The 20,178-nt window shown below is 55.6% G+C and overlaps 1 protein-coding gene across 1 annotated transcript in view; it reads right to left on the reverse strand.

Annotated features, from left to right (window-relative positions):
• The window catches only part of PLEKHM1 (pleckstrin homology and RUN domain containing M1), a 21,487-nt gene extending 1,621 nt beyond the window's left edge, over positions 1 to 19,866 (reverse strand). The window contains exons 1-11 of the mRNA XM_009287869.2: positions 19,444 to 19,866; positions 14,585 to 14,673; positions 12,366 to 12,613; positions 10,343 to 10,978; positions 8,695 to 9,088; positions 6,552 to 6,792; positions 5,143 to 6,051; positions 3,236 to 3,381; positions 2,859 to 3,052; positions 2,338 to 2,401; positions 1,605 to 1,762 (exon numbers count right to left, since the gene is read on the reverse strand). Coding sequence (XP_009286144.1) covers positions 1,605 to 1,762; positions 2,338 to 2,401; positions 2,859 to 3,052; positions 3,236 to 3,381; positions 5,143 to 6,051; positions 6,552 to 6,792; positions 8,695 to 9,088; positions 10,343 to 10,978; positions 12,366 to 12,613; positions 14,585 to 14,626 — 3,032 coding nt within the window. The 5' untranslated portion in view covers positions 14,627 to 14,673; positions 19,444 to 19,866. The remainder of the gene's footprint in view (positions 1 to 1,604; positions 1,763 to 2,337; positions 2,402 to 2,858; positions 3,053 to 3,235; positions 3,382 to 5,142; positions 6,052 to 6,551; positions 6,793 to 8,694; positions 9,089 to 10,342; positions 10,979 to 12,365; positions 12,614 to 14,584; positions 14,674 to 19,443) is intronic.
• Positions 19,867 to 20,178: the final 312 nt, after the last annotated feature.

Raw genomic sequence — 20,178 nt, forward strand, 5'->3', positions numbered from 1 at the left:
TGCTGCTGTGAAACGAATGTCCCGCGCCCGGCTGGGTTTATTGTTCGGAGCGTTTCAGACGCATCCTGCGGTGAGTGACGGTGTGACCCCGGCAGCTGGCTGTCCCCCGGGGCGGGCAGAGGGGCAGGAAGCCGGGTTTAGCTTGGCGAGGAAGTTGGTTGAGCCGCTTTCCTGCTGCACAACCTCCTCCGCCAGGGAAAAAAAAAAAAAAAAGAGGTCAACAAACTTCAGAGCCCGGCTTTACGGGACATGAGACCTCCGGCTGGCTGCCAGCGGAGCTCAGCCCCGCGTGCCTGCTCTTTCCAGAGCCTGTACGCTCTTTTTCGAGGGAAAATTGGTCCCCTGGGGATGTTGTCCTCGATAACGAGCACGATGCTGTCCCTGTGGCAAGGAGGGAGAGCGAGGAATCCTGCTCAGCCGCCCCGGTAATATTTGCAACCACGTAACGCACGGGGTACCCAAGGACCCTGGTCTCGTTGGCATTTTCTGCAGCTTCTGGATGTCGCTGCTCGCTTGCAGGGACTGCCAGGCAAAGCAGACCATCGGCCTGTCGCAACTTCTCTGCCAGGATTATACTCATTACCAAATAACCGTCGGGATGCGGATCTCTCTCCACCTACGATGGACCAGGCTCCTGGGCTGGAAGGGTTCGATATTGATTTCTTTAGAAAACCCTGGTGGTGGGGATAAACACCCCTCTTCTAACACACCCATCCGATTTCAACGTCTGCTCAGCTGCTGAACCCCGTGCAGCAGCTGATCCCACTGCAGGCAAGGACCCTGCCTGCAAAGGATGCGAGCTCTGCAGGCGGGAGAAAAACCCAGATGAAAGCCAGTGCTCCCCGTCCTGCCGGGAACCTCCCCAGCACGTCCCGCAGGGCTGCCCACCATCGATCTCCAAATCCGTGTCTGTGTGTCCTTCCTCCCCTCCTTGGCTGTAGAGGGGTGTGTGAACAGTCCCACTGCTGCTTTTCCTTCCCTCCTGCAACCCCTGGGAAGGGGCCGGACTGAATTTGAACGGGAGATACGTTGGCCGGGTGAGCAAGGCAGGGCACACAGCACCTTCATCATCCTCCTCCCCCTGCCCCTGGCCCCTCTGCTGCCCCGGGACCCAACACCCAGCCAGGCTTTTGCAGGCTGACGGCAAGGTGCTGGGTGGCTCCGCATGTTCAATCTGCAAAGCCACCTCGCTTGGTGACACCTCGGCTCTGCGAGGGTGGTCCTCTCTTGTCCCAAACAGCCCAGTTTTGGTTGGAAACACCTTGGAGCTGACGGGTACCACGAGGACGGGGGTACCCAGAGGCCGGGGGGACCCCGGGAACAGCCCAGTTGGTTGGAAACCCCTTGGAGCTGACGGGTACCACGAGGACGGGGGTACCACGAGGACGGGGGTACCACGCGAGGCTATTTCCAGGCCACCCCGGGGCTACGCGCCTAGAACACAACCAGCTCAGAGCTATTTCCAGGCCACCCCGGGGCTACGTGCCTAGAAAGCACAGAGCCCCACAGGGGGACCCAGGGGACAAGTCCAGGCTCCTGGGAAAAGCCAGGCCATAAGCTCGGGTGGCTTCGCAGCAGCGGGACGCGACGGAGACGTCGCTCACCTGGTGGTAGTGTCAAACTCGAAGGGAAAAATGATGTCGCTGCTGTTGCAGATCTGGCAGATGAAGCCTCGCTGGGTGCACAGGTCGCAGTTGTAGACGTGATGGGAAGCAAACTGGAGCAGAGACTGCAGGAAGGTCTCAAAGACGCCGTCGGCTATCTGCAGGGCAGAGATAGGTCAGGCGGGCGCGGAACCCGTCTCCTGTCGGGTTTGCACCGTGCAAAATCCACATTACACCCATGCTTCGTGCTGCCATGTGAAGACAAGGCTGTCCTCCAAAAACAACCCACCCCCCACGTGCCTGCGTCGCAAGGGGACCCCAGAGGGAGCCGGCAGCAGCACCCACAACCTGCCAGGATGGGGCTCCTGGCTTTGGAGTCGATGCGAAATCCAGCTCCCCATCACCTCCAACATTATTTGCAACGGATACAAGTTTGCGTGGAGACGCACTAGCAGCAATGCTGGCTTACAGAGGTGAACATTTCTCTTGCACGATCTCCATGGTTCTCGGAGGATACGGGCCTGTGCCGATTATTTTGGCAAATTAAAGGCAATTATTTGCCTTGAAGCTGATGTGCAAGCTTGCAGAGTGCACGTGATGGAAGAGAGCAAGGCAAAAGGAGGATGAAGCTGTTTGAAACCTTCTACTGATGATGACGACGAAGTGCCATGCTCGACAGAAACCGGGACGTTTTCAGCAGTAAAACCCCTACGACCACGCAAAAAGCTCTCACCTGCCTCAGATCAGCGACACTGTATTTGTGGGGACACTCCAAGAGGTAGTGCCTGTGATCAAGCCTGCAAAGAAGCACAGAGAGGAAGATGGTAGATGGTTTCCACCACATCTCCAACGGCTTTGGAGCAAGGAGGAGCCTGGATGATACAGACTCTTGAAAATCACCGCAGACCCGATTTTCGCACCGTGCCACACATCCCAAACCCTGCCACTGGAAATCGTGTGAGAGCATTTCAAAGGGGGGAAAAAGAAAATAAATCTCTCATCTATTTTCCCAGGTGTTTCCTGTCCAGCCAGAAGCTCCTTGGTCAGGAAGGTGCTTCCTGAGTCACATCTCAACGTTCCAACCCAGCCAACAGACGGACAACTCCTTAGAGCAGATGACATGGAGCTAAAAACCAGCCCGCGCCTTGGCAGCATCGCTCCCTGCTCCAACGGCGAGCGATGAGGAGGACCAGGAGACCATCAGGGTGCAAAGAGGGGGATGCAGGCATAGTGTCACCCAGAGAGGGACCTCACCGCTTGCTCAGCTCCTTCAGGGCCCCGCTGCGGCACATGATGAGATAATCTCCCAGCAGCTTCAGCTGTTCCCTGCTCCGGTGGATCCGTCCCATCCTCTCCACGTGGTCGTAGAGGCTCTCGTTGACCAGCTTCACGTTGATCAACGGCTGGTTACGGATCTGAGTGAGGAACTTCAAAGCCTGCCGGCAAACCTGGGGCAGAGAGAGGCAAGAGGCGGGCATGCACCAAGGAGCAGCCCAGGAGGCTCGGAAGGAGGTGTAGGGTGGACATCTCCACCTCTGTTGATGGTGGAAACGTTCAGATGGACCTTCAGGAAGCACAGGCAGATGCAGGAGCATTTTCCCGCTCCCTGCACCGACCGAGCCTGGACTTACCCCGCGTTTCGTCAGATCCCAGTTGTGGATGAGGCGCGAGGGAATCACCGTCTCGTCGTCCCGGTGGCAGCTGTCGCAATAGTAGAGACCAGAGAAGGCGCAGAGCTTGGGCTTCGCGAAGGAGAAGCCAATCTGCCTGGAGCAGCCTGCAGGGAGCAGGGACGAGGCGATGAGAGGGGACCCATGCTACCCCGTTCCCATCGCCGCCAAGACGGGGGGAGAAACTTTTGGGAGGGGGGAATGGAGCAAGAAAGTTTTCGGAAGCGTTGGAGATCAGTTAAAGCACTTGTAGGACGTTCGGTGAGAGGTCCCCAGCGCCTTCCCCGTGGATTTAAGACCACGATGGTCCAACAGGAGCTGCTTCACTTTTTCCTCCATAAAAAAAGGAGTCTGGACTATCCCTGAACCCACTTTTATCCATCACGTGGTTCAATTGTTTAGGTTTTTTTTTTTTTTTTTAGGAAAGAGAAATAAAAGTGAATTCTGGAAACATCCCAGTGGTTTAGGGAAGAACCTAAATCCCACCCGCCTGCCCCATCACCTCCTCCCGTAGCTTTGCCCCATTTTGCCCTCGCTCAGCCCTTCTCTTTCCCGCTGCCACTGCAGGGTACCAAAACCAAGTCTGCAAGGGATCCTCGCCTGCAAGGGATGAGGTCGGGGTGGGTTAAGCCAAAAAAAGCCTTTATTATAGCGGCGGAGGAACCAGGAGGAACCTAGCTTGGGTGTCAGGGGAAATCTGCAGGGTTTTTATAGCGACTTGAAAAGCGAGCACATCTCATTTGGAGCCGGGAAGTCAGGAAAACCCTTCGTGTTATTTTTAATGGATTCAGTTCTCTAAAATAACTGACCAAGCATAAGCAAGCCTCTGCCACCCTCCGGGAAGGCTTTGCCACCCCATCCTTCACACTTCGGGGTAGCTGGAGCGCGTCCCAAAAGAGAAGAAAATTCATGGAGGTCAGATGTTGCTCTCTGAATTAATTAAAAAAAAAAAACCAACTTTTATCATTACGCCCTGACACGTAAGGAAACCCCTCCTGCGCCAGTCTCGGCTATCAGGCTGGGAGGGAGGTGAAAGCAGGGCAGGCAGCCCCCTAAGAAAACCTACACAGAAAAACCGGGAATTTGTCTTTTTGGCTTGCTGCTTCCATCTGTTGGTAGGTGGAAGATGCAGGACAGAGCCTGGAGGGGAAGGTAGAGACCAAACAGAATGGAAAATATATATATAAAAAAAAAAAAAAAGAAGAGAGATTAAAAGAAAAAAAACCTGCTGGAGGGTGCAAGAAATATAATTGAAGCAGGAGACACATCTGAAATTTAATTAACTTACCAAGGTAAAGAGCAAATTATACCTCCTGTGGAGGTCAGCGAGCGTTATCCTATTACACCAGCATCGCCCCGCGTGCCGAGAGGCGTTCGTGGAAGGTAAAATGAATGTTTTGCAAAATCAGCTTGTCACACCCACTGCAGTACTCGCTCCTGTGCTGCGCTACCGGAAAAACAGCATTTGCTCTTGACTGCACTTTCCCTGCAGGTTGGGGCCACAAAATGGTCCATCTGAGGTCCACCTAAGGTAGCCTTCAGGCCAAGACCCCCACTGTCTACACCATAAGCATCGTAAACAGGAGCCCAGTAGCAGCCCAGCTGGACCTGTGCTGGGGTGGGATTCGGCATGGGGGGACTCACCCTGTGCGCACAGACCACCAAAGGTGCCACTCACTGGGGACGTGAAGCACCACCGAGGGGCTTTGGTGCTACCGGGGGTTTGGATGGGGAAACCAGCAGCTGGCCTGCAACGGGCTGGCAGGACTCAGGGCACCTCTAATTTGATGTCACCTCGTTAATCTGAATGAACGCAACAACATCATCCTCCAAGATGGAGCTGGGTTTTTGGACAAGCCAACGTATACCTGCACAGATGAAGCTCTGCGAGTCCAGGCCCTTCTCCACGGGGATGGCCACCAGGTATTGCAACAAGAAGCTGTTTTCCTTCACGATGTTCTTCAGGATGACCTGGGAGTGCCCGTCCAAGCTGCCACCCAGCGTCAGCGCCTCCTCGGCGCTCTCCAGGTAGGACATGAGCACCCCTCGGACCAGCTCCCTCCACGAGGCCGCTTCTTCTGCATTCTCAGCCTGCAGCTTCAGGACAGCTTTGGAGGTGATTACCTTGAAGAACGCGGGTCCCCCAAGGCTCGTGTCTGGAAGGATGTCCTGGATGGTCTCTATACCATAACTGTTGCTTAAAATTTTATCTTTGTTTCTGACTTTAAAGCACTTTAAAGTTTCTAGAGACAGGGAAAAAATAAAGGGGACCCAGGTTTTGTCTACGTCCACGTACAGAACAGCCTCTTTTATTGCATCCAGCTCCGGTTCGTGAGCTGGAGTCCAGTCAAAGCTGTTCCCAGGCACGTCGCTGTACTGGAGAAGAGCAGTGGAGTCGCTCTGGATGGGTTGGCCTTCGCCACCGTCTTCTGGATACTCCAGCGACTCCCACTCCTCCTCCTCCAGCTGAGGCCGGCACTTCTGCAGTGCCTCGCGGATCCTGTCCAACCAGTCCTCGGCCTCATCTCGAGAAGGAGCTCGTAGGTAGAGTTTTTTCCCCAGGAAAACCAGCTCGAAACGGCCGTCCGAGTGCGTCAGTGCCAGCGACTCGCACCGCAGCAGGGAATAGCTCTCGACGCAGATGCGGTCCTCGTGGTCCAGGAAGAGCTGGAGCTCCAGTGGCGACAGCTCGCAGGAAAACTCCTTCCATATCCCCATGGCTCCTCTCCGCTCCAGGCTGCCCAGCTTCAGCAGCCCTCGGAAAGGGTTGGAAAGACCTGGGGCAAAAGCAGATGTCTTAGTTTAAAGGAAAAAGGGGAAGTTGGTGGAAAGAGAAAAGCCAACGGGCGGCTCACAGCGAGCAACCAGAGGCATTGCAGCTTTGAGAGCTGGTCCTGGTGGACCGTGGGATGGGGCAGGAGTTTACAGGACCTCAGTCTCCATAATCTGTCTCTGCATGGATTTGGGTTTTGAGGCTGAGAATGAGTGGGACGGCATAAAGGAAACGTGTTCCGCAGAGTGGGCAGAGACGCGGGGACAGAGACACCCAGCATACCTCCTCTCCTCCTAAGACACTTCCCTCCAGAGCTATCGTGGGCTCAGCAACACCAAGGGAAGCTGGCCCACTGCCTTCTGCAGCTTTTAGTGCTGCCATCAGCTCAGCAATGGCAAACTGTGCTTCCCAAACTGCCCGTCACCCAAAACACCCCCCCCAGCCCCTGAGCACTGCCCAGCGTAGACACCTGACGAAAGCAGGAGAGGGCAGGGCGGCACGTACCCATCTGCCTGCGATGCACAACGCTGAAGCCCTTTTGTTCCCGTTCGGGTGACATTTTGGGCTTTCCGCTCTCCGAGGACGGCACCGACAGCCTTTCCAAGTCAAGAGCGCTAATGAGCCCTGGGGCCGGACCCTCGCCAGCCCCCTCCGGCCCAAAGCCATTGGTGTCAGCTGTGCTTTCACTGCTCTCTCCCGGAGAAGGCCTGTAGAAATCATCTTCCGAGATCCAGCTCTTTCTTTTCTGTTTAAAATAAAAAAAATAATAAAAAAAATTAGTTATCAAACTTATTGAACGCCCTGCGCCCCTCAAACACGTGTGCCCACAGTGACCCCCCCACGGGGGCTGCTCCTGCGCAGTCTGGATCCCAAGCAGCGATGCTGGCCGTCCCCACGCAGATGGCTCCCCTGCTCCCTCCGATCAGGGAATGCTCCGTGGGACTGCGTTGGCAGCTGGCAAATATCGGGATTATATACTGCTGGGATTATAAAGTCCAAAATTGATCAGTTCTCTCCCCCTAAAATCATCGAGGGGCTCAGAGGGAGAGCACATTCCCTGCAGTAACCACATACAAGATATTTGGTCCTGGAAATATTTCTGATAGAGGGTGAGAAACCAGCCCTGCCGTGGAAGGGTACCAGCTTGCCTGGAGCAGCGGCACCATCCTCGTTCCAGGAAGAACAGAGATGGGGCGAGGTACAGAGAAGACGTCTAGGATGAAATAGAGACCCATGGCCTACAAGCAGATGCTACAAACACCAGGCCTGATCAGTACAGGCAAAACGTAAGGCAGGGAAGGCAGAGGAAACCTTTGTCTCCATATGTCAGGAGGGGATGAGACCCACAAGCAGAAGAAAGCTCGTTAAGCTGAAAAAAACCCACAGCTGTAACTTCTCCAGGAGTTTTTCTGGCTACAAGAACGGAGCGAGGTTCTGGGCCAAGGTCCCCGAACAAACACCAGGAGCAAAACACGACCCAGCTCAGTGCTCCAGCAAAAGGGAGCAGCTTCCCTAGACCCAGCGCATCCCTTCCGGGGCTGCATCCCACCGGGAACGACCTCTCAACTACCCTACCGCGCTTTCCAAGAGCCTTTTATTCTGAACAACGAACTAAATGACAGCAGAAGAGCCATCGCCACCCTGCAGCCAGGATCGCGGGTGGCTTGCGGTGCAGCTCCCAACATACAGGCAGGCTCGGCTTACTCCCGGACCAGGAACGCAGGTTGCTCCGTGAGTCATGAGAAAGCAGGGGGGAATTTCCTGTTGACACCGTATGTTATACATAGATTAGGTCAAACTGGCCCAACGCCACGAGGAAGCAGCGGAAACGGGATAACTGGGAGGGAGCTGAAAGGAGCAGGGACCAAAAAGAGAAACCCTTTAGGGGGGTATGAAGTATATCCTAACCTCACCAGGACGGAAACGACGGGAACCAGGACGGCAAAGTCAGTAACAAATTAGACAGAGGACAGGGCTCTTCAAAGAGTTTCCTAAAAGCAAAAGCAAGTGGATCATCTCCTCAGTGGCAGCAGGAGAAATCCCCCACAGTTTAAGCTAGCCTAAGCACCAAGGAATGCCATCCTGCTCTGGGAACAGATGTCTTGTGTGAATATTTTTCCACTGGAAAACTTTGCTTCCCATCCAGCCAACCCTTTTCCCTCCTCTTAGGTGGACCATAAATGAAGAAAAGTCCCCATGAGAAATTCGACTCTCAGGCTGTTTTATCGGCTTGCACACAGCCTACGGCCAGATTTGTGCAAGAGCTCATCGCTCTCCAGATATCGTTAACAAAACCAAAAACTGCCTGTTGTGGCCACTCTTGGTGAGGAACGACTGGCAGGCCAGGCAGGGTTTCAAAAGCCTTGGTGCCTCTTTTACCAGGGAATATCGACTTCGACCCAGTTTTTCCCAGGGCAGCTACATGGACACAGCTCCACGGGGTCCAGGAAGATGCTCATGGAGCAGGGAGCATCACTTACACCCAACTTGCTGTCGGAAGACTGGAAGCAGCACGGAAGATGAGAGTTTGGAGAAACTGGTGCCTACCCAGAAGCTGTCACCAGTTTTATTTTCCTTTTCCATTAGACGTGCTGGTCAGGAAGCATAAAAACAAGGAGACTGATAGCAAATGAGCTGTAAGACCTACCGGACAACCTAGCAGCGGAGAAAGGAGGTATTCGGCCGTCGGGCTGCAGACAGCCTGGCTTGCCTCGCTGCCGCTGACCGTGCCGCTTCTGCCTGTCTCTCCTCCACTCGGACCGCCACGCCGTGTGGCCGAAACGCCGGCTGTGCCGCTGGCTTGCGGTGCTGCACCTCCATCCCCATCGCTGGCGGTCGCCAGGTCGCCTGTCCGAGCGGAGCGTGGACTGTCGGCGTTGGGAGGCGGTTGCCGGCAAGCTCCGCGGGACGGTGCCGGGGGGACGGGCGGTGCGGCTGGGGGGCAGGCACGCTGCCCTGGGGAGCAGCTCAGCACGCCGGGGACCAGCCCTCCCTCCGGGGCTTCCAGGCTTGGCTTGGCTTTGCTGAACTCTGACAACACCCTGGAAACAGAAAAGCGAGCAGTTGGAACGTAGCTACGTTAACCAGAACCTATAAAAAACCCCAGTTATTGCAAATTGTAACCACCCCAAAAAAAAGGGCTCAGCATCACTGCTCGTCTCCTGCGGGCTGGCAGCGCTGTACAGCTGCAACAAAACCCCGTGGCACCAGCCCTGCTAACAGAAAAAGGTGTGATTTGTGCCCTACGGAGCAGCAGTCAACCCCACTGCAGGCAAGGACCCTGCCTGTAAAGGATGTGTTTCCTAACTACGCCCGTTAACGGGGCGTAGTAATTTGCTTCTGATGGACACCTCCTAATGGAGGGAGGGCGCTGGGTGCTCCCCGCAGCCCCAGCCCCACGTACGGCTCCTGGACACGTATCCGGCCGCGGACCGTGTGCCAAATTTCAAATATTTTCATAACCGTTAACGAGCAATTATTAGTGGAGCCCGGCCAGACGAGACGTTGTTCCCATGCCCCTGCTTCGCCGCCAGCTAGGTTGAGTTAAACCAGCCCAAGATTAAAATTCAAAACGACGTCTTTCCATCACGAGTTTAATCCAATCAAGGCAGGTTCTTCCAGGATCATCTTAAGATGCAAAATCCTAGAAGTAGGTAATGCCGCCGCTATCGATGGGGAGGAACAGACTGCAGCTCTAAACCCTCTCCAAGACCCTTATCGGGAAGAGGGTGCCTTCGCCAGCCAGCACCCCCAAGCCAGGCTCCTTCAGAGCCAGGTTTTAAAGGTGGCAGGGAAAATATTTACTGATTACTCAGAGCTTATATAACCCGCTGGAAATCTTTGTGCTGGGTGTTTGGCAAAAATAAATCACGAGGATGACAAACTAACAACCTCCCTCCTCTCAATTATCTGCCAAAGCTGCAAATTACAACCCTTTCCTGTGACCAAACTCATTTCTTTCCCCCCACAGAAAGCCCCGGAGCATCCCCCAGCGTACGCCAGGGAGATGTGACATTCCTGAAACCAGGGAGCAGCATTTTTCTGACGTTTCTGCCCCAGTAAAGAGGACAGACACACACTTCAGTGGCCAGAAGCTCATTTGCCATGGCAGCAGGGTCCCAGCAAGCCGTGCCGAGCGTTTCTTTTTACCTTTCAGGCTCTTTCCAGGAGGAAAAAAAATAGCTTGTTAAAGAAAAACAGGGGAGAAAGCCTTCCTGCCTATAGAAAGAAAATAAATGAGAGCCCAGGAGAGGGTTAAAAATCCCTTTGAAGAGAGAATCTGGGAAAAGACTCACTCTAGCAGCGACCTGTCCAGGTCCTCGGCGGTGGCCGTCCCCAGGTCGGAGTCGCAGGAGAGCGGCTCCTCGCTCCGCTCGGGACTGCGGGCGCAGTGAGCCGGGAGGATGCTGTCGGAGCCCAGACTGGAGGAGAGCTGGGACGAGCTCGTGGTGTTAAGGCTCAACGAGGACGACGTGAGCTTGATTTTGCTGCTGGCTTTGCCGATGGGTAGGACGGAGGGTTGAATCTCGATCTCGTCCGACCCCGATGATTGGGAGATCGAACCCAGCGATGCTTTTCTGTGGGGTTCGGATGTCGAGGACGTGAGGGGCTCCAGCAGCTCTGAAACAGGACACAGACCAGAGAGGGACAGAGGGGTGATGGTCCACTCGTTCAAAACAGCTGATTTATAGGAGAGCTCGAAGGTTAAGGACGTTAAGCCCTGCAAGTAGCTAAGGAGAAACTCGCACTCTTCAGCATCTAAGAGCAGGGCGGTTGCTTGGTAGTATTCGGGCAGCCGGGACCTCTCCCGCAGCAGCAGCTTCAAGTAACACTCCACGAGGCCATCGTTCAAAGCCAGCCTCAGCCAGGCTCGGCAGCGGCCGACGTCCGTATTGATAAAGATGAGTTGTTCCAGCTCCGAGACAATATTACTGATCGAACCCAGCGATGCTTTTCTGTGGGGTTCGGATGTCGAGGACGTGAGGGGCTCCAGCAGCTCTGAAACAGGACACAGACCAGAGAGGGACAGAGGGGTGATGGTCCACTCGTTCAAAACAGCTGATTTATAGGAGAGCTCGAAGGTTAAGGACGTTAAGCCCTGCAAGTAGCTAAGGAGAAACTCGCACTCTTCAGCATCTAAGAGCAGGGCGGTTGCTTGGTAGTATTCGGGCAGCCGGGACCTCTCCCGCAGCAGCAGCTTCAAGTAACACTCCACGAGGCCATCGTTCAAAGCCAGCCTCAGCCAGGGTCCGACAGGGCCGACGTCCGTATTGATAAAGATGAGTTGTTCCAGCTCCGAGACAATATTTCTGGGGAAAGGGAGAGAAAGTACAGAAAAGGATGTGAGCGGCTCCGTTTTCGGTCCATCACGGGGTGCGACACCGCACTCCCTAATCCCCCCTGGCCCCAGCTCACATCGGCGCTGCAGATGCCACAGAAGCAGAGCAAAAGTTTTGTAAGTTTTTTTTTTTTTTACTCTGTCTCTCAAGAAAGAAGAAAAATCCTTCAAAGGGCACAAAAATATCCCCCGTAGCATGTGAAAGAGTTATTTTCATCCGTTCTTTCATAATTTAAGAGTCGGTGATGGAGCTGGATAAGGCTTTCAAAACTATTTGCGTGTGGGCTCTTATGTAGTGTGAGAGGACTCTGCTTAGGGAGCGGTTCAGAAAAAAACCCAGCAAATCACGACAGTTACCCAGGTGAGACCTCCTCAAAGCTCACACATCAGGTCAGTGATGTCCATCTGCTTGGGACACGGGGAAATGGAGGCCAAGCATCCCAAGCAGGTCCAGGTCAGAAGAGAGACCAGACCCCGGCGCCGTGCATCCCGTAACCCACTGCTGCCGTACGCCAGTGCGGTCAGCAGGGTCCCACCGGGGACACGGAGTTCTCATATACAGCCTGGCACCCAAAAATAAATAAGAGAGGGGTGTGCCCTAAGCTGGCAGCAGCGTTTCATTCCTTAACTGTTTGGGGACATGGACTCACGCCTAAATGGCCCTTTAGCCCTTGCACACACTGAGAGGGGCCGTGCTGACAGCACTGGGTGCCCAGCCCTGCATCGCTTGGCATCGCGGGGGCTTTGCTCTCCTACCTGCACCTCCCGGCGGTCCCGGGTAGCCCCAGCCCCCCGAGACACCCTGCGAGAGCATCTCTCCCTCCCACTGAAGGGACTGAGCACACGGGATGGGGTAGAGACGTATCTTTCCATCGAGCCATCCTCCTGTTCACCATTCCCCGAATTTTGTGGCTTTGGCACCAAAAAGAGGGGATAAACCCGAGCGTGTAAAACACCTTTCGGCAGGGACGGGCACTCACCGATGGGTGATGCTCTTCAGCAGACCCCAGAAGACCGGCTGGGGAAGCGGTCCCCGACCCCCTGCTTTCTTCCCTTTCCCCCCACTCTCTGCCTTTATGTGCTTCGCCTTCAGCCCGTGCACAAAGACAGCTTCCAGGGCGCTGCAGAGGGTGTTCGCGTTCCCATCGTCGCTGGTTACGACGGCATCCGAGGTCACGTACTGCTTCTGCAACGCCTTGATGGCGTTCACCAGTTGCTTTTTGATCAGCTGCAAGACAGGGAGTACATGCTTGCATTATAAAAAAATTAAGTATTAGGAAAGATTTCATATAAAAGGGCTCAAAAACTGCAAGGCTCGTGCAGAGCGAAGCACCACGCGACTCCTGCTTCATCCCCGTGCTTTGCGGCGGCTGTTAGGGAGCACTACAGCCGAACTGGTCAAGCTGGGGACTCACGCTCTTGGCATCACAGTTCATCTGTTGTTTTTGTTTATTTTTCGTTTTTTAAATGAGTAAATTTATGCAATTTTAGCCAGCGTTTTGGGACCCACCAGGTTGCTGGGGTTGCCTTTAGAGCGTGCGGTGCTTCCTCTGCAGACACCAAATTGCTTAAGAGGATGGGGAAAAAAAAGAAGTCAGCTCTTTCCAGGGGCTTGCTCGGAGGAAACACAGGGATTAAATAAGCATGGGTGATAAACGAGAAACGCGAAGGAGGTAACCCGTAACAAGGGCTGCGATACCACTTGAACTCATGCAGACCAGCCCGAGCAGCATGTGACGCGCCAACGAGTCCCGCCAGCGGAAATCAAAGCCATCGATTTCGCTCTCAGCAGCTCATCCGTGTCGATTAACCCACGGGCACTGCCGGGGACGGCCCCCCCCAAAAAAGATGCTTTTGGAAGGACGGCTGGGGTTTAGCTGCTGCCTTCGGAGAGCCTCGGTGGGCTTCGAAGCAGGAACACGGGAATTTTACCTTCCAGCTTCCAGCATTCCCTTCTCATACCAGTTGAAAAGAAGCAAGTTCAGTGAATTTAACAATTCTACGCTGGTGGACGGCTGGGGTTTAGCTGCTGCCTTCGGAGAGCCTCGGTGGGCTTCGAAGCAGGAACACGGGAATTTTACCTTCCAGCAGCTTTGATTCCCTTCTCATACCAGTTGAAAAGAAGCAAGTTCAGTGAATTTAACAATTCTACGCTGGTGGAGAGGATGTTTTTTCCTAACGCAGCTGAGCCCGGATGTCTCAATCAACCTTATTTAAAATGAAAGTTGCACTTGCCAGCAGGCATTTGGCAAACACTGCAAATTCAGCCAGGACCCCATCAAACAATTCACGTTTCGGCATCAATCCCGCAGCATTCAAGGCCAACGCTGAACGGCACCAGCCGGCTGCGACTGGGGCGGGGCAGATTTTGACTCGAGCCTGGGTCGGCCGCACAAACCCGTATTAAATTTCCAGCCCAGGATATTTTTTTTCAGCATCTAAATAAGATTTCCAGCAGCTGTAGTTCAAGGACAACAGCTGGGGGGAACAGGGACCTTCTCCCTGCCCGTATCAGGGGGTGCCTCTTGCAGCAGGAGCTGCTTTCCAGCTGCCCCGCAGATCTGCTAGCACAAGCAACCCACCTGCAAGCAGCAACCGTGGGCTAACAGGATTAAGGAGTGCAAATGATTTTATCTGTCGTCCGTGAATTAATTCTGCTGTGGGATGAATTAAACACCCAGTTTTAACCACTGGGTTTGAGCTTTGCTCATTAAACGTGTTTAGACTCCCAAAGCTGGGTAAAGAAACCCTAAATATACAGAGCAGCAGTGCTCCTTCACCCAGGTATCAGGGCTGAACACCTTCCCCCGCCCCACGCTGGGTCTTGCCACGAGGGGCAAAGCCCAAGGTAAGAGTCTGGTGTCATTTAACTCATGGCTACCCTATTTCATAGAATCATAGAATAGTTTGGGTTGGAAGGGACCTCTAAAGGTCAGCTAGTCCAACCCCCCGCCGTGGGCAGGGACATCTTCAACTCGATCAGGTTGCTCAGAGCGTTTGATTTGCTTTAACCCGCCCCAAACCAGCCAAACCATCAAGGATTCTCTCTGCCGGAAAGCGCGAGCCACCCTTTGCCCGTATAAACCATCCCAATCCCAGCTGGCAGCACTGACAAGTCCTACCACGTCCCCACTGGCAACTCGAGTTGCACCGGGGAGTAACTGGAGCTATTTGGGGAGGTTCAGGGCATCTCGCTCACCTGTATGGCTTCCTTGGGGTCATTGGCGTGGCTCGAATGCATCTCAGCTGCTGCCGCTCCCCGTGCCGGGCGCTGCCTTCACATGTCACCTTTGGGACAAGGAGGAGGAACACGTCTGAGCACCCGTTTGGTTTACATCTAACTCGCCTGCCACGCAAAGCGCACCCGGCGTCAGGCAAGAGGCACGGATCACGCACCGAGGCATTTTGCAAGCACTCACGGCCAGACCACTGCCGGATTCAAGCTGGGACCGACCCACGACCACATCAAAACACACCACGCTCCCCAGGGACCAGGACAGTTTCAGGCAAAACAGAGAGTGGCCAAGAGACTGAGAGAGAGTAATTAACCCTTGCAAGAGGGGGCAATTAACCCTTGCACGCTGCCCACAGGCAGCTCTAAACCTGGGTGAGACGCCGGGCTGGTCAAGCCAGCAGCGATGCACGCAGGGCCAGGGACTGCTTCCCTTCTGTTTCTACATCACCTGCAATGCCCAGGCGCCAGTAAGGGCATCAAAACAGCCATTTAGCGAGTGAGCCTGAACGACGGCACCCAAAAACCTTGTGAATGGCATTAAGGTGGCCCAGACAGAGGGGTGTCACCCCCCAGCAGACCCTGGGCAGAGGTGACAGCAGCTCATCCCTCCGGTACTCGCCGGAGGAGCAATGCTGCTGCCAAACCCGGCCGGGACAGACCCTTCTCGGAGGGTGCTCGCCCTGACGGCGCAGAGCTGTCTGGGAAGCCGGGAAGGAAGGATGCTGGTTCTCCATCAGGTTTACAGTCGCTCCGTTCAGAGGCAGATGCTGGACCGCCCAGGATCTCCCCGCTCCTGGGGGCTGCATACGGCAGGGCTGCTCTGCTGCAGCTGGCTTTGGTGGGAGAGAGGAAAATCAGTGCCCTCCCACTACAGGAAACCCTGGCAAAACCAGAGCCGAGCAGGCAGCGGCAGCCTCGCTGGGGTCATCTGCAGCTGCAGGGTGTCTGCAGACAACGAGGGACCTCTGACTTCTGACTTTTGGCCTCCTGCCCTCTTCTTCAGAGCCGCCTGCCGAAACCAGGCTGTGCCTGGAGGCTCTGTGAGCAACGCACGTGGCTGTTGGCGATGACGCCCGCCGCACGGCTGCGTCCCCGACACAGCGTGTCCTGGTGCTGTGCTCCCGCTCAAACACAGCGTGTCCTGGTGCTGAAAAGGGTCTGAAAGATGCTCCAGCACCAGCTACCGCTGTAAAGCTTTCTAAGGGTGTGAGAGGATGGAGAAGAAATTTATTCCCTTGAGTTGGAAGCACTTGCCATCCAGGTGGAGAAGGACAGAGCCCAGCAGTTGACAGCAGGGTTTGGGCACGTCCACGGCAGACAACGGGCTTGGTATGGCATCGATACTTCAGATTTTATTTCCAAGCCAGCACAAAAACCCCGCAGCTTTCCCCCAAGCAGAGCTGACAGCCTCAGCCTGCCCCTCTCCCTGCACCATGAGCCGTCAGACCAGGGTAGAAGCATGGTTTGCAGACCAGCTCTTACACGGCCACGGCCGGTCCTGAAGGCAGCGGTGGCCCAAATCCAGAGCAGCCCAAATCTGGAGCAGCCTAAACCCAGAGCAGCCCGAACCCAGAGCGTCCCAGACCTGGAGCAGCCCAAATCCAGAGCGTCCCAGACCCAGAGTGTCCCGTGCATATACCACACCAGCCAGTCCCACTCGGAGCAGCAGGTCAAGAGCTCTCTGGGGACAAACCCCAGATCAATCCTCAGTGTTTCCAGAGTTCACAGACAATTTCACAGAAAAGGAAACTGTTTTCGCCACGACTTGTCATAAGATTTCCTTTCTTCGGGTTGCAACACAGAAATGGGGGAGTGCAGTGATTACAGGAACGTTAACCTCTGGCTCAGAGGCTCCAGGCGCTGCTGGGGGTTTCTGGGGGGAGCGAGGAGACACCTAAGCGACAGCAGCGGTCGACAAGGACCACAGAGAGCCGTCCCCGTCTCTGCCCTCTGCATGGGAGGTTCAGGCAGCATCAGGCTCCTCGGGGCCGGGCAGCCTCTGCCCCTTTCCCCACCACCTCCTGCATACACCCTGCAAACAAGCAACGCATCCCACCCAAGACAAATTCAAGGTGCAAGAGCTGGGGGCAGAGACCCAAGGGTGGGAGAAGCAAGCCGTGGGCACAGGGTGGCACTTCTCATGCCCGGAGAGGCAGCGTGGGTGTTTCAGCTCCAGGACTGCACCCGCTGTCCGTGCTCTCGGTGTCGGCCACCCCAGCCGGTTGCAGGGGAGGGGGTGACAGCGGTGTTTTTGCAAAGACCTCATCCAGATTTTACTAAGTCAGTGGTATTCCCCCAAAACACACGCTCCTTTGCCGGCATCATCTCTCCCAGCATCTGCAGGAGGTGAGACGTCGGGGAGGACACCCGCCGCCTTCGCCACGGGACTCTCCACTCCCACCACAACCAGTCCAACCAGTTTGCTCCAGCGTCGCAAATCCACATGGCACCGCTTCTGTTGGGACAGTGTTTTCCTCAATAATGAGTGCAACGAACCAGCTCCAAGGCGGATTTCACCTAACGCAAGTCTTTGGTGAAATACAGGGAAATCAGACCGGCAGCCCCGGCGCCGGGCTGGCCGGCTCTAGAAGGAACCGGAGGGCACCGAAGCTCTTCCAGGCAGATCCTGGAAAGCCATGGCTGTTCTTTGTGATCTTGAAAGCGTAAGAGATGGGATGGAGGCGCAAACGCAGAGACAAGCACATCTACAGCAGAAAAAAAAAACACGGCCACGGCCGGTCCTGAAGGCAGCGGTGGCCCAAATCCAGAGCAGCCCAAATCTGGAGCAGCCTAAACCCAGAGCAGCCCGAACCCAGAGCGTCCCAGACCTGGAGCAGCCCAAATCCAGAGCGTCCCAGACCCAGAGTGTCCCATGCATATACCACACCAGCCAGTCCCGCTCGGAGCAGCAGGTCAAGAGCTCTCTGGGGACAAACCCCAGATCAATCCTCAGTGTTTCCAGAGTTCACAGACAATTTCACAGAAAAGGAAACTGTTTTCGCCACGACTTGTCATAAGATTTCCTTTCTTCGGGTTGCAACACAGAAATGGGGGAGTGCAGTGATTACAGGAACGTTAACCTCTGGCTCAGAGGCTCCAGGCGCTGCTGGGGGTTTCTGGGGGGAGCGAGGAGACACCTAAGCGACAGCAGCGGTCGACAAGGACCACAGAGAGCCGTCCCCGTCTCTGCCCTCTGCATGGGAGGTTCAGGCAGCATCAGGCTCCTCGGGGCCGGGCAGCCTCTGCCCCTTTCCCCACCACCTCCTGCATACACCCTGCAAACAAGCAACGCATCCCACCCAAGACAAATTCAAGGTGCAAGAGCTGGGGGCAGAGACCCAAGGGTGGGAGAAGCAAGCCGTGGGCACAGGGTGGCACTTCTCATGCCCGGAGAGGCAGCGTGGGTGTTTCAGCTCCAGGACTGCACCCGCTGTCCGTGCTCTCGGTGTCGGCCACCCCAGCCGGTTGCAGGGGAGGGGGTGACAGCGGTGTTTTTGCAAAGACCTCATCCAGATTTTACTAAGTCAGTGGTATTCCCCCAAAACACACGCTCCTTTGCTGGCATCGCCTCTCCCAGCATCTGCAGGAGGTGAGACGTCGGGGAGGACACCCGCCGCCTTCGCCACGGGACTCTCCACTCCCACCACAACCAGTCCAACCAGTTTGCTCCAGCGTCGCAAATCCACATGGCACCGCTTCTGTTGGGACAGCATTTTCCTCAACAATGAGTGCAACAAACCAGCTCCGAGGTGGATTTCACCTAACGCAAGTCTTTGGTGAAATACGGGGAAATCAGACCGGCAGCCCCGGCGCCGGGCTGGCCGGCTCTAGAAGGAACCGGAGGGCACCGAAGCTCTTCCAGGCAGATCCTGGAAAGCCATGGCTGTTCTTTGTGATCTTGAAAGCGTAAGAGATGGGATGGAGGCGCAAACGCAGAGACAAGCACATCTACAGCAGAAAAAAAAAGCCACATCGTTTCCCAGTAGTCACCACCCCAGAGGCTAGGCAAGCAGAGCACAACAGCTCGAGTAAAACAAAGAAAATAAAACAAGTGAGAAATAAAAACAGCCAGCAAGCTGGCGCGGTTAAACCTACCGAGGAAGAGAATCGCCAGTGCGAGAGCAGAGCTGTTTATTTACCAAACTGCTGCAAAACAGCCAAATTCTTTGGGAATGGCTTGTTCGAATCAAGCCTTGTGCCAGGAGAGGCAGAGACCCCGTCCCAGAGCTCGGCTCTTCGGTCTCCCAACAAGCGATGCTCTCCGAGTTATAAACAGCAGGTCATCGCTCGCGCTTTACGAATGGAAAACAACAGCCCGCGACGACGGCACGAACCGGTGACTCAAGGCCTGGACGCGGAGCCAGTCATTTTCCAAGCACGAGTGCTGCACCAGTCACCCTCCGCCCCGGGGAAATGAGGGCTTTGACGGGACCGTGAGTCCAAGGCCGGTGTCGGGGCAGCCCTCTCCTACACAGCTTCTGCCTTCCACCCAGAGCCCGTGCACACCCAGCCACACTCAAAATACAAGCCGACCCCGAGCAGAGGCAGCTCGGGAGCAGGAAAGTCAGCTGGCACAGCCAGGGGCTTGGCTTGTTGCAGGATAAAACCCCTCGGAAATAATTCGGCAAGGGTTAGGGCAGGGTCAGAGCGCAGCCCCAGCTCGCAGCAGCAGCAGGACCCTCACGGTCTGACTTCAGCTCCTTCTCTGCGCCCAGCCCGGCACTATGCAGCACCGTCGCGATTCCCACAGGCATCGCGTAAGGGACGGGGACCAACACGCCACCCTCTTCCCCACGGAAATGTCCTCCTTGCAGCTGACAAACCTGATGGGGTCGGAGAAGAGTCGCCACTGATGAACCCCTCCAACTTCTGCCCCCGGGACACCGAGCAGGACGCCCAGGAGCGGCTGGGGGAGGCAAAGCAGCCCTTGATGGCAAGACCGTGTTTCTCAAACACTCAACAAGGAGAATTTCTTTCAGCCTGTTGTCTGCTCCTGAACCGGGCTACAATTTGCCGGAGCCGCAGGTAAAGCCGGGGTTGATTCTCCCCAGCGTCGCAGCCGACGGAGCCTCTGCACGAGGGCGAAGCAAGTTGTGAAACACCCAGCGCGTTGCGGCAAGATGTTCCCGTATTTATACTCCCGTTTTTTTGTGTCGCTTCGGATTCCCAGCGCTGGAGTGTCCCGGTTGATTCGGTGGCCGCCTGACCCGGCGGGCAGCTCGCATCCCTTGACGGGGGTAAACCGGGGGTCGCTGGAAGTGAGGCAACAAGAACTCTTTAAACTCCGCATTTTCTGCTGGACACAGGAACTACCCGGGGCTCATTCGCAACCGCTCGTTTTAAGTGAGAAAACGTCATTTATAGAGACCGTGACGCGCGATAAACCAGAGCGAGCCGCGAAGATCCCGCAGGCCCCAGGATCTCCGCGCGGGTACGGCCGCTCCGGCCGGCGCCAGGTCTACAGGGAGGAACCAGGCCGGGAGGTTTGGGGTGTCAGCGCCGGAGGGCGCGGATTGAGGACCGGACACCCCCCCCCCAGGGGACCCCTCGCCAAGGAG

Source organism: Aptenodytes forsteri, unplaced genomic scaffold (assembly GCF_000699145.1).
Source record: "Aptenodytes forsteri isolate BGI_AS27 unplaced genomic scaffold, ASM69914v1 Scaffold249, whole genome shotgun sequence".
Taxonomy (NCBI): domain Eukaryota; kingdom Metazoa; phylum Chordata; class Aves; order Sphenisciformes; family Spheniscidae; genus Aptenodytes; species Aptenodytes forsteri.